The sequence below is a fragment of the Myotis myotis genome, unplaced genomic scaffold (assembly GCF_014108235.1).
Source record: "Myotis myotis isolate mMyoMyo1 unplaced genomic scaffold, mMyoMyo1.p scaffold_m19_p_18, whole genome shotgun sequence".
NCBI lineage: Eukaryota > Metazoa > Chordata > Mammalia > Chiroptera > Vespertilionidae > Myotis > Myotis myotis.
The window spans coordinates 20,497,988-20,512,094 of NW_023416322.1; the positions used below are offsets into that span (position 1 = coordinate 20,497,988).

A 14,107-nucleotide genomic window follows, 5' to 3' on the forward strand; every position below is an offset into this window, starting at 1 on the left:
TGCAGGGATGAGGCAGGCGCGCGGGCGGAACCTTAGTCCTCACCTCTGTTTCCCGCGACGCCGCCCCTATGGCTACACTACCAAACGGAAGGCCTCCTTCCCCTACCCCTGCTGGCCTATTCTGAGTAGGTTCCGGAGTTTGCGACTAACTTCAGCTAAATGACTAAGGACAATTTTCCCAAGCGGTATCTCCCCAGCGCGGTCCCGCGAGCCCCCCCAGAGTGGGCGGCGCCGAGCCTGGAGCCACGCACGTGACCCCCAGCGGCGCCGAGCGTAGCCGGGCGCGTGCTCGTGCGCGTGCTCAGCGTGCACACCGCCCGCGCTCACGTCGCCCCGCCCCCGCCCCCGCCCCCGCCGCACGCCGCCTCCACTTCAGGACCGGCCGGCTGCGCTGCTCCCGGGCCCCCGCGCGGCTGGAGGGGCCCCAGCCGCCCTAGCCGCCCCAGCCCACAGTTAGTCCCGGGAAGCGGGAGGAGACGGGGTCTGCAGGGGAGAGCTGCCGAGAGTGGCGGAACCTGCCCCGAACGCCCCGGGAGAGAAGGGGAAGGAGGCAGAGTGAGGGGCGGGAGCGCAGAGGAAGTGAGCTGGGGTCCGACGCCAGCGCGGGCTCCGGACGCGGACTGGGCGGCCAGGCCCCCCGAGCCGGGCGTGACTCCCGACCGAGAGAGGACCGAGCGGACACATGGCCTCTCCATTCCTGTCCGCGGGGACCACCACGGGCGACAGCGGCGGAGAGCTGAGCTCGGGGGACGACTCCGGTGACGTGGAGTCCGTCCCGAGCCCCGAGAGCGGGGCGTCGCGGAGCCTGGCCGAGCTGTTTGAGGCGGCGGCCGCGCACCTGCAGAGCGTGGTTCACGTGGCCAGCAGGGAGCAGCTCCTGTACCTGTACGCCAGGTACAAGCAGGTAAAGTCGCGGCGAAGGGGAGGATGCGGGAGAGCGACGAGAGGCCTTCTCTTTCCAACAAAAACTAATAGCAAGCGAGCTTGGTAAACGGCTAGCAATGAAGTGTGTGTGTGTGTGTGTGTGTGTGTGTGTTTTTCATCATCCCTTAAAGATTAGCGTCGTTACGGACATGGAAAGGACATGTCTGCTCTCCTGGGAGTGATGTTTAGCGGGACACTAACAGTTTTCCTATGTCTTCTCTGACTTGCTCAATGACTTTGCTGCACTTAAGCTTTTACCAGCTTTAGAACCGTTACAGAATGAGGATGACAAAATCAGACTTGTCAGTCACTCTTGCCAAAGGGTCATATAGATGTAAGGTTAAAAAAAAATATTGGGAGCTCCAAGAGAATAATGTGATTGTAAGAAAAAAGGGCAATGCAATACAAAACAGAGTATTATTACTTTTTTAAAAAATATACTTTATTGATTTTTTACAGAGAGGAAGGGAGAGAGATAGAGAGCTAGAAACATCGATGAGAGAGAAACATCGATCAGCTGCCTCCTGCACACTCCCCACTGGGGATGTGCCCGCAACCCAGGTACATGCCCCTGACCGGAATTGAACCTGGGACCTTTCAGTCAGCAGGCCGAGGCTCTATCCACTGAGCCAAACCGGTTTCGGCCAGAGTATTATTACTTTTATTATTGTGGTTTTTTTTAAACCCTAAATGCCATAGACATGTTTTGGCTGCATATGCTAAGAGAGTAGGTAACTTGCCTATAAGTCAGTCAGAACTAGAACTAGCTTGTAGCGCCTGATCCTAAGACTCTGAACTTTATTTGGAAATAAAAGTAATATCACTTAAGATATTTTTAATATGTCATTCAAAGAGATATTGAGTTAGGTACCAGAAGGAAAAATAATTGCTTTATCATAATCCACAAATACTCAGCATCTTTTATGTGCAAAACACCTGGGTATTATGCCTACAGGGAATGCAAAGAAGAGCATCATGCTACTTACCTTTAAGAGACTTACTAATTTACTTGGGGAGTCTAAGTTTAAACTTGCTGACAAGCATTGAATAACAATTCAGGAAAACTCCAGCTTTTTAGAACACTGGAAGCAATGAAGTGCTGGATAATTGCCCATTTTATTTTATTAAAGTTTTAAAAACTTTTCCTTTGCCTCTTGGTATCTATTTTTCCCTGTATTTTTTTTTAAATAGCTGGTGGGGTCCCTCTGTATTCTTCAGCTGAATATACTGAATAGAGATGAGCCTTTTTTTGAAGACTGATGAATATTAGTTAAATTGACCTGAGAGATACAATTGTAGACACAGGTGGTATAAATCATAGTGTTGAATGAAAATTGCCCCTGAATTGGCCTTGGAATTTGCTTTCTTGTAAAAAGTTCTGGATATATATTTTCTCTTTGGTCACTTTCATTAAAGTAACATTAAAAGGAGACTTCCGATTATTTAACAAGAATTTATTGAATATTGTGCTAGGATTGTATGTAATATGTTTAACTGATGATTCTCTGGGCAGTATAAGACTCATTTTCTCCAAATTCCTTAGAGAACATTTTTTCCAGGTCCTAGAATCTCGGACATACCTTTATTATTGATATTAGTGTCATCATTATTGAAGATTTGATTTCTAAGTCATCAGTGAGCTGCTGTCACCTGTCTCAGGTGTACTCACTCCATCCAGATAGCCTGGAAGAGGCGTATCCCTCGCCCTTTCAAGAGCTTGATGTTAGGGTGTCTAGAGATACTCTGTATTTGAAAAATAAAATTCTTCGTTATTAGAGAATAAGATTATGCTTACTTAGATATGACATCGGGATACAGTTTTCCTCAATATCCTTTAAATACCTTATTTTTAACAGTTCTGAGGCTGTTAAAAGTAGCATCTTTGATAGAATAATAAAGTTGAAAGTCTACAGTATAATTCCTGCATGGTGGAAAATTTCTCGTAAAATAATTACATTTTGTACTTTGGGCTGAATGAGGTAAGGTTGTCAGCAGGAAGGTAATAAAAATGAGCAAAAATATGAACCTTTTTTTCTCAGGTATAGCTTTAAACTTACCTAATAGCTCTTATAGTTTCAAATACGCTTATGGCTCCAAAATCATCTTTTAGTGACATTCCAAAAAGGTCACAGCAATTAACAGGGTGTTTGGGGGTTTTTTTGTGTGTGCGCTAGCCTACATTCTCCCAGCAAAAGATAACTAATTGACACCTATAAAAACAATAGGACAATAAAAATTTCAAATTCCTTTTGGCCTCAATGTTCAGGAGCCTTCAGCACTAGTACACGTGAGACGACTCATGTCCTCCTACTTTAACCTGGGTTCACTTGACTCACTGGCATTCGCCATTGGCAACCTTTGTTGAAACATTCTGTTTCAAGGGCACTGGATATGTCATATATATCAGAGAAAACAGTTTAGATGCTCTGTTAAAGTGGTATGTTTTATAACTCTATAGTTTATGATTCATTATCTAATGATTTGGAAACTGCTGCTCATGGTGTCCTAAAATCCTGTAGTTTTATTTTCTCAGTCTTTCCTGGATCCAGAACTGAATTTTGGGATACAAAAGCTCTGTGTCAGTTGGGATACAGGGCAGTTGCTGGACTTTTATTTTCCCCTCACATAATGGTCTAGAGGTAGTTGATCTAGGACTGGTAGGGTGGTTCTGCCTCATGAGATCATCCAGGGGCTTGGTCTTTTTCTATCTTGTAGCTCAGCCATTCCCCAAGGCAGCAGTTCTCAAATTATGGTCTGTAGACCCCAGAGAATGCCTAAGATTTTCTCAGGGGATCTGTAAGATCATACTATCTTCATAATAATACTAAGACACTATTTGCCTTCTTTCTGTGCTGTCATGATGGATAAAACTGCTGATGCATTAGAATGAATGAAAACACTGGCAGTAAATAGTACTAGTAGTCATATTTCTTTGCCACCATGCACTCAGAGTAAAAAAAATAAAAAAAAAGCCAGTTTCATTTAAAAATGTCTTTGTTGAAACAGTATAAATTATTGGTTTTTATTAAATATGAACTTGAGTATAAGTCTCTTTAATATCGTGTGTGATGAAATGGGGGTTCACACAAAACTCTCTTGCTGCAGACTGAATTATGTTGGCTATTTCGAGGAAAACCACTTATGTAATTTTTGAGTTGCAAACTGAGCTATCTACTTTTTAATTAAACATCACTTTTACTTAATAGAACAACTCACAGATAAACTATGCTTATTCAGATGTGAGCATTTAGCACAGTGGTTCTCAGCCTTGGCTGCACATTAGAATCACCTGGGAATCTTTAAAATCCTGATTTCTGGGCCTCATCCTCCAGAAATTCTGTTTCTTTGTTATGGGGTGGGGCCACAACATTAGTAACAAAGAAACAATTTCCGGAGGATGAGGCCCAGAAACCAGGATTTTAAAGATTCCCAGGTGATTCTAATGTGCAGTCAAGGTTGAGAACCGTTGATTTAGCAGAAAGTTTCTTGAAAATGACTCAAGTGAGCCTATCACTTTATGGAAAACAACTGACAGTATTTGTTGTCAGTGCGAACATTTGAGCCTTCAAGTGAAAATTAGGAATACTGAAACACTTTTATGATATTAGTGGTGATTTTAATGATTGTGAACTTTTGCTATTGTATAGGGAAATGTATCAACATTTGGAAGGTCTGCATAACTTAGTAACCATGTTTCCTAAATATTGCATGGAGTAATGTTACAAGTTATGTGTGAATATAAAAACCTTTCAAAGTGCAAGTCAGAACAATGGATTTTAATGTAACTGAAAAATTTATTCATATGACTTCAGATTCCAGATTGCAACTAACCTTAAAGAAACTGTCACTGAGTTTTGGTGTGGCATCAAAGAAGAATATTCACAATTATCTGAAAATGCTGCTAAAATACCTTTCTTTTCTAGGAGCATATCTGTGCAAAGCTGAATTTTCTTCATATACTTCAACCAAAGCAACATGTTGCAATATATTGAATGCAGAAGTAGATTTTTGACAATATATTAAGGCAGACATTAAAGAGATTTGCAAAATGTAAAACAGTGTCACCTTTTTTATTAAAAACTTTTTTTTGCTTTAGACCAGGGGTGGGCAAACTTTTTGGCTCAAGGGCCACAATGGGTTCTTAAACTGGACCGGAGGGCCGGAACAAAAGCATGGATGGAGTGTTTGTGTGAACTAATATAAATTCAAAGTAAACATCATTACATAAAAGGGTACGGTCTTTTTTTTTTAGTTTTATTCATTTCAAACGGGCCGGATCCGGTCCGCGGGCCGTAGTTTGCCCACGGCTGCTTTAGACTGATGGTTATTTTTTATAAAATTTTGTTAACATATGGGTTTATTATTTTTAAGTGAATTAATACATTTTTTTAAATGTGTTTTAAGCAGGTGTTCAACAAAGCACCTACTTTCCCTAATGGTAAATATCCAATCTGACCCCAGTTCACTTTTCAGGGATCTTCTAAATACCAGTAGCTATAACCCACATAAACAAAAGCTCTTTGGGATCCTCAGTTTCTAAGTGTGTAAAGGGATCATGAGATCGAAAAGTTTGAGAACGGCTGCCCTAAGATCCTCTGTCCATGGCCAGAGATAGCTCACCGTCAGCACATGCATGATTTAGCCCGGGCAAAGGGAAAGGGAAGGGCAAGCCTTTTTTTCTTTTTTAAGAAAGATATTTATATAATTTTTACACACATTCAGTTCCCTGTGCCTGGGCAAGAGTTGCATGGCTATACAGATGACCACGTGTCTGGCTGAGACTTGTATTAATGTTGGAGAAATGGAGGATTTAGCTTTTGTTTCTGCCTCTGGCTGATGTCTGGTTAAAAACAACAACAACAATAATAATAACTATCCTTATAATGTCCAATAGTTAATCTCATTTCATATTTCTATCATTTCAGTAGTTCAGGTGATTTCAGAGATGCCAGAACTGAAGCCTAGATTCTGTGTGATATATATAACAATGTTACAGTAAAGGAATATTGGGCTGTGAAGTCAAACAGTCCTGGATTCAAACCCTGACTACTGATTAGGATTTACTAATGTGTAAACCACAACAACCCTCCTCAGCGGCTCTGTAGTCATTTATAAAAGGTGTTTGTAATGGCAAACCTAAAGGGATTGTTGTGTGGCTTGTTTGATATAACATGGGTGGAGCTTTCGCACACCAAATGCAGCTGCTGCTCTCTCACCTCTGTGTCCCTTCATAACGGCTGCTGCTGTGTAACTGTACATTTTAATAACAATCAGATTGTGACAAATTGCTAAGCAAATGATAGGGATGATAATTGTTATGATTTCAGAGATGGATGGGATCATTGTGGACTGAAAGTGTTCTTAGAATCTGAACCTTGAGTAGGAGGTATAGCATTTTGGAAAGCTCAGGGAAGGCATTTGTGGTGAGGGGAATTACTACATTGAGCAAAACTCAACAAAAATCCATAAGGTGCAGTGAATTAGCAGTCTGGTTAGCAAGTAGACCATCATTTTGATTTTAGCAAAATTCAAGTGTAGAAGAGTAATAAGAGTTACTGAGAAGATCCCTGAGAAGTGGATTGGGATCAGATTGGATATTTAGCATTAGGGAAAGTAGGTGTTTTGTTGAACACCTGCTTAATACTATTCATTCTATAGTCAAAAGCATGTTTACCTTAAGTTAGGCACTATATTAGGTGCAATGATTGAGTTATATCACTTAACACGCATTCAGTCCCCTGTGCCTGGGTTTCTTGCAGGCTGTATTCTAATAGAAGGATGAGACTTTACACAAAACTTAATAACACAAAAAGTGAAAAATACTGTCATAGATTGTATCATACAGAATAAGTGCTATGAGAGTTTATCCGAAAGGGAGATCACTTCTGGAAGTAGGAATCAGGGGCCGGATAGTGAATTCTGCACTTGTGTGAATTTCATTTATGTTTATTCACAATGAAGCTAATTACTGTAATTGGATTAAAAGTAAGTATTGATCACAAACAGAAAAGATTATTATGGAATAGATAGAATTTATATTGTTGAGAAACCCTTGAAATTTTTTGCACAGCTTCCAAAATAAATTTATATTGATTAATTTCATAATAGGGCACTTTAAAAATAGTGTGTTTTATCCTGGAATTTGGGAGAGATAAAATGTTGTAGTGTTATGAGCATCAGTATAAATAAACAATATTATGAATTGTGAAAATTGTACTTTAAAGTTTGTTTATTGCAAACTTTAAAATTGTTCTGTATTATAAGTAATTAGGATTGCATAATCTATATTTATAATTTGTCATATATAATTTGTCTATTAACTTAGGAATGTAACTGTTTTTCACCCATATTTTTAAAAATATATTTTTATTGATTTCAGAGAGGAAGGGGGAGAGAGAGAGAGAAACATCAATGATGAAAGAGAATAGATTGGCTGCATGCCCCCTACTGGGGATTGAGCCTGCAACCCGGGCATATGCCCTTGACCGGCATTGAATCTGGTACCCTTCAGTCTGCAGGCTGATGCTCTATCCACTGAGCCAACCAGCTAGGGCTTTCATCCAGATTTTTAAAAGTATTACAGTATTAGATAAATTATTTTATGCAGTAAACAAAACCAGCCTATATTTAAAGTTTTTTTGTTTGCTTTTGCAAAAATGTTAAATTTTGTTACCCTGTATAGATGCAAATATTTTCTAACCGGTAGTTACTAAGTACACATAATAGCTTTGAAAATAAAAAAGTTTCTCTGGCGTTTCTTTGAAAAATAAGTTCTTGATTTCCTCCCTCTTCATTTAGGTCAAAGTTGGAAATTGCAATACTCCAAAACCAGGCTTCTTTGATTTTGAAGGAAAGCAAAAATGGTAAGAAATTATTGGACTCTATTGGGGTTGTTGGAAATGGTTTAGGTCAGGGGTGGGCAAACTTTTTGACTCGAGGGCCACAATGGGTTCTTAAACTGGACCGGAGGGCCGGAACAAAAGCATGGATAGAGTGTTTGTGTGAACTAATAAAAATTCAAAGTAAACATCATTACATAAAAGGGTACGGTCTTTTTTTTTTTTAGTTTTATTCATTTCAAAGGGGCCGGATCCGGCCGTAGTTTGCCCACGGCTGGTTTAGGTGTTTAGGAATTAGAAATGGATGAGCAGATTAAAGAATTATTTTTATATTGATCTCCCTGCTGTAGACTGCTAAGGGCAGGCAGTTGAGAGAGAGATTAAAAGAATCCGATTTTAGCTAAGTCTCCTAAAGGATTCATATGCCATAATGTTGGTATGTAAGTAGTTCACAGCAGAAATACATTCCTTACATAAGAATAGCTTCTTAGAGAGTGGCCATGTGAGCTATTGCTGGAGATTTCCCTTTCCTGTCATACAGTCCCCACTTCTTCCTCTGAGAAGAGCAGGTGAATCCCCAGTCCTTACTCTTCTACCTGACCCTGTTTTATCTCATCTCTAGTGCTCTTCTGTTCCTTGCCCCACCCAACACAGGAAGGAAGTGCTGACCATAACCTTTTGGGAAGAAGGGGAAAAAATCCCAGATGCTTACTTAATTTACTTCTTTACTGAATATGTAAAAGGATTATACCCTCCCCAGTTTTTTTGCTTGTAATTCAGGTTTCCTCTTAGCATATGAAGCCTTATTTCCTCTTACCTTGTCTAAATGAAAAAAAGAGGAATTCGCCGAAACCGGTTTGGCTCAGTGGATAGAGCGGTTTGGCTCAGTGGATAGAGCGTCGGCCTGCGGACTGAAGAGTCCCGGGTTTGATTCCGGTCAAGGGCATGTACCTGGGTTGCAGGCACATCCCCAGTGGGAGATGTGCAGGAGGCGGCTGATCGGTGTTTCTCTCTCATTGATGTTTCTAACTATCTCTCTCCCTTCCTCTCTGTAAAAAATCAATAAAATATATTTTTAAAAAAAAGAGGAATTGCATACAATAGGGAACCTTAGTTATAGCAGGAATAACTTTGAAGCATTAGCCCTGGAATTAAATGTATAGAGGGTAGGGTTTTTTAAAAAATGAAATATGGTTGTAGAGAGAAGTGCTAAACATGAATTGTAATTCTACCTTTTAGAGCAGTGCTGCTCAAAATGTGGTCTCCTGGACAGGTTGCCTGTCTGAACTGTCCGTTACCCAGCCGTTAGGAGAGGCAGAGCTTGAAGCCAAATGTAAATCAGTTATGGCAGCGGTTCTCAACCTGTGGGTCACAACCCCTTTGGCGGTTGAACGACCGACCCTTTCACAGGGGTCGCCTAAGACCATCCAGCATATCAGATATTTACATTATGACTCATACCAGTACCAACATTACAGTTATGAAGTAGCAACAAAAATAATTTTATGGTTGGGTCACAACCTGAGGAACTGTATTTAAAGGGCCAGAAGGTTGAGAACCACTGAGTTACGGCATCAAGCACGCTGCTTGGTTCCGCTGACCTGTTTGTGTGTGTAGGTCACTGTAGGACGTCTCAGTGAAGGACGCATGCTTTGATTTTCATTCCGGCCCAAGGTTTCTTTGCTGGTGATAACGAGTAGTTCTCCGACTGCGCTTTATTACTGTTGTAGAGAATACCTGACATAATTTTTAATTGTGAGGTATGCTTTTTATTTTTTAAAAAAAATATATTTTATTGATTTTTTACAGAGAGGAAGGGAGAGAGATAGAGAGTTAGAAACATCGATGAGAGAGAAACATCGATCAGCTGCCTCCTGCACATCTCCTACTGGGGATGTGCCCGCAACCCAGGTACATGCCCTTGACCGGAATCGAACCTGGGACCTTTCAGTCCGCAGGCCGACGCTCTATCCACTGAGCCAAACCGGTTTCGGCAAGGTGTGCTTTTTAAAAAAATTATGACAATTTATAACTTCATTATTTTGCTCTGTTTTAATTTTTTGAAACAATTTTACGAAGTTTAGATTTTACAACCACTCTAATATAATTCAGGCAAGAATCTAAATTGGATGCTAAAACCAGGAGATGAAAAACTATTGCGGAGCAATTTTTATTCATACTTACCCACAATTTACTTATTAATTACAAAGAAGAAAACGGGAGATACTGCTTTTACCAAGTCCTCAGTCTTATCACCGATGATGGGACAATCTGATATCGTGCCCTCTGACGGAATGCACTGTAAAGGACATGTCACCCATGTATTGCTCTTGACAAAATATTTAACCTGATTCTAATCATGATTAATTACTTTTGCTATGAACACTCTTTGGTGAGGGAACAATCAGATAAGTCCAACTGGAGAGATATTTTATAAAACAGCACGTTTGGATTCTTAAAAATATCAATATCATGGAAGATAGAAAAGGCTAAAGATACATGAAACTCAATGCTGTGTATGAATCTTGATTGGCTCCTGGTCTAGAAGAAAGCTATGAAGGAAATTATTGGCAAATCAGGGAAATTTTATTGTATTAATGTTAAATTTCCTCAGTTTGATATATGCTGATATATTTATGGGTAAAGTGTTAGGATATATACAAGGAACTCTCAAGAGATTCAGTAAAAATAAATTTAGGGATCTCAGAAAGGTGTTCTATTCATCAGAGGAGCAGGAAGGTGGTTAGAAAATGTGTGTCTGAGTTCTGGTTCACAGTGGATCAGTAGGTTTACTTCCTGGTGGAAGTAGAATCAGCAGGGAAAAACCAAGAAGGAGCCTGTTGTGGCAGCTTGCAGAAAAGAAAACAAAAATATTACTCTGGGCTTAAATATTACTCTTGGTATTTATACTGCACGAAGTCCCTACCTTCTTACCCATCGGTGTATTCTCACCTCTGTCCTCACCAGCCCTCACTTGTGAAGTTTCTGTGGAGGCCTTGGGATCCATGACTAGCAGATTAGATAACAGCAGAAGGGTGAGGTGTACTTTTTACATCTCAAATAAGAAGTTTGAGGCATTTTTCTAGGGAATGTTGTTTTGTGTGATGACTAGTTTCCGTGAGCACAGTTATGTTATAAGATGGCAACTGCTTGTATTGGTCTATATAAAGATCAGACATTTTCAGCAGGGGTGTGAAAGTTGGTTTTGGGGAGTTATAAAATCTTAGATATTACAGTGGTTATTGGTCTTACAAAATTCAACAGATATGCAGTATATCTGGACTACTAAGATTTCATGGGAGAAGGTGATTAGAAAAAATTGTGTAAAGGTTCCTTAGGTGTGGTGAGAAGATCTGTGTAGACCAGTGGTTCTCAACCTTCCTAACGCCGCGACCCTTTAATACAGTTCCTCATGTTGTGGTGACCCCCAACCATAAAATTATTTTCGTTGCTACTTCATAACTGTAATTTTGCTAGTTATGAATCATAATGTAAATACCTGATATGCAGGATGTATTTTCATTGTTACTAATTGAACATAATTAAAGCATAGTGATTAATCACAAAAACAATATGTAATTATATATGTGTTTTCCGATGGCCTTAGGCGACCCCTGTGAAAGGGTCATTCGACCCCCAAAGGGGTCGCAACCCACAGGTTGAGAACCCCTGGTGTAGACCAAAGTAAATACAAAAATAGAGGCTCGTCTATGGCTTATTATATCTATATTCCCAGACCTGTAAAATGTGTATGCCAATTTTTTAAGAAACATGCTGTTTGTGTTACTTATATACTTAATGATGGGTTGTTTGGGATATTCTAGGGAAGCATGGAAAGCACTTTGTGATTCCAGCCCGAGCCAAGCAATGCAGGAGTATATTGCAGCAGTTAAAAAATTAGATCCAGGTTGGAATACTCAGGTAAGACTTAATGATTATAAGTAATGCTTTCCAAAAACTTATCATCTTTCTCTCAAATAACTGTTTAAATCTAAACTTACGCTTAAGTAACTTTCTTAAAGATTTACTTTCTCAAATCAAAAGATTCTAAATTTATTGCAGTATCTATCTATCTAAAAATACAATTGCTTAAACATTAATATAACCAGCTACTGATACTGAGAACATCTCTGAATTGTAGAGACTTTTAAAAAAGCATAGCAATAATTTCAACCATGTAAAAACTCAATTTATTTCAGAATTTGAAAGAGTTTAACATTAATTCATCACTATTAAGATATGGTAGGTATCTCTTGGGGTTTGTTTGTTTTTTGAGCCCCTACTGTGCAAGTACAAAATGATTATTGATAGGAATAAACTATGAATAACATGCTTCTGCCTTTATGTAGTTTAAAGTATATTAGAGAAGATGAAACATACCGAAATATGATTAATCATATAAAACAATAACATCCAAGTGCTAGGGAATCCAGTGGAAGCAGAGATTACTTTGGACTTTGGGGGCATTGGATATTGTTCACTGAAAAGACTCTTTTTCTAATGTACTTACTGGAGAACATTTATAAAGAATTTATTAAAGGTGGAGTTGCTACTTTATTTAAAATTTTTAAAGCCATGGTTGGCAGGTGTTTCAGTGGGATAAAGGCTGGATCATTACCATGTCAAAAATACAAATTGAATGTATTTCTTTTCAATAGAAATATTTAGGCCAAACTTTTCAGCAGTGAATGAATTCAGCAATTTTCAGTGTTTCTGATAATAAGTTATTTCATGGGTACATATTAATTACTAGTATGAAGGAATTTTGTTCCATCAATCACAAATTCTTAAAATGTCAGAGTTATGAGGAACCTTAAAGATTATATATTATGACATGTAAAAGTATATCGTAACTGTGAGTTCAAAGTGGGACAGATATCTTTGATAATGTGATTTGGGTGCCACTGAAACATTTCCTGATGTTTTTGATGTACATGAGTATTCATTCTCAGAAATATACCATTTTATTAATATCTTTTATAAAACAAGTTTGCACACAAATATCCTATATAATAAAGAGTTAATATGCTAATTAGACCAGGCGGCGGAATGACCAGTGGGGGGATGGGCGGGGGGGCGTGAGGCTGCCAGGGCTGTGAGAGCCTACTCTTGCACGAATTTTGTACACCAGGCCTCTAGTATAGCATAAAGGTCCTAAGAACTTAAAACCTGAAATTCAGTGATCAAAACAGGTGCTCTCTGAGCTGAACTCAGCCTAAGCACATATGGCACGATGTTTAAAACAAAAAGAAACAAAACTTAAATGTCTTCAGATGGGCTCTTCAGGTCCTGCCACTGTGGTCTCAGTTCTTCCCTATTGATTTAGCTTGACTTTTTCCATTGCCTGGCCTATATAGACATTTGAGTTTATAACTCCTAATTAGTGACAGAATTTATGATTTCTTACCTTCAGTATCTTAATTCTAAATAAAATTCTGTTAACTATGACTCTTACAAATGTTTGCAGAGTCCATGTGTTTAGGTAGTTCTTAAGGAAATCCAGACAGGCTTTAAGGATGCTTTTAAAAAATATCTGAATCTCACCTATTAAACATAAACTTAATTTGTAAACCAAGCATAATCAAAGGTACTTTCATATAAAGAGCATTCTTTAGTACATTGTTCTAAATATATTTTGACATCATAATCTACTTGTAAAAGGGAATTTTGTTTCATTTACATTTAAATTTTTAGTTTAAGCACTCTGAGTTGGTCCCCTTGGTCTCAGTTTTTCTCCTTGTTTTTTATTGTTAGGGGACAGAGCTTGGCCTCAGTCTCAAAAGATTTGGTATTCAGTTCGTCATCTTTTAGGTTAAATACTCATTTTCTTTTGATGTTCATTTCTAAAAACAGTGGAATAATAACTCATATGCTAAATGTGCTGAGCTGTTTACACATGTATTCACCTTTGAAATCTTCACAAGAATCTTAAGAATTAGAAACTATTGTCTGCATTTTAAAAATGAGGAAATTTAGGTACAGAGAAGTTTAGTACCTTGTCTAAGATTAGGCAGCTAATAAATGATGGTGCTGGAATTTGGGTTTATGCTGTGAGTGTAGAGCCCCACTCTTAATCACTCTGCTCCCTGTTCTGTAGCTTTATATATATATGTGTCTCTCTCTCTCTCTCTCTCTTTATATATATAATCTTGATTATGTAATGGCAGGATTTACTTTTTTCTCATTTCTGAATAATATTTCATTATATATATATATAAACTACATCTTACCCATTCATAGGTGGACACTTAAATTGTTTTCATATCATGGCTATTGCAAACCATGCTGCAGTGAACATAGGAGTGCAGCTATCTCTTTGAGATCCTGATTACATTTCCTTTAGA

The 14,107-nt window shown here is 38.9% G+C and overlaps 1 protein-coding gene across 3 annotated transcripts in view; it reads left to right on the plus strand.

Moving 5' to 3' along the window:
- The first annotated feature begins 345 nt into the window (after window positions 1-345).
- ACBD6 (acyl-CoA binding domain containing 6) overlaps window positions 346-14,107 on the plus strand; it is a 131,206-nt gene continuing 117,444 nt past the window's right edge. For 2 of the 3 annotated variants that reach the window (XM_036343175.1, XM_036343177.1), the window contains exons 1-3: window positions 346-904; window positions 7,723-7,787; window positions 11,588-11,684. In XM_036343175.1, coding sequence (XP_036199068.1) covers window positions 683-904; window positions 7,723-7,787; window positions 11,588-11,684 — 384 coding nt within the window. In that variant the 5' untranslated portion in view covers window positions 346-682. The remainder of the gene's footprint in view (window positions 905-7,722; window positions 7,788-11,587; window positions 11,685-14,107) is intronic. The other variant, XM_036343178.1, reaches the window with a different exon arrangement.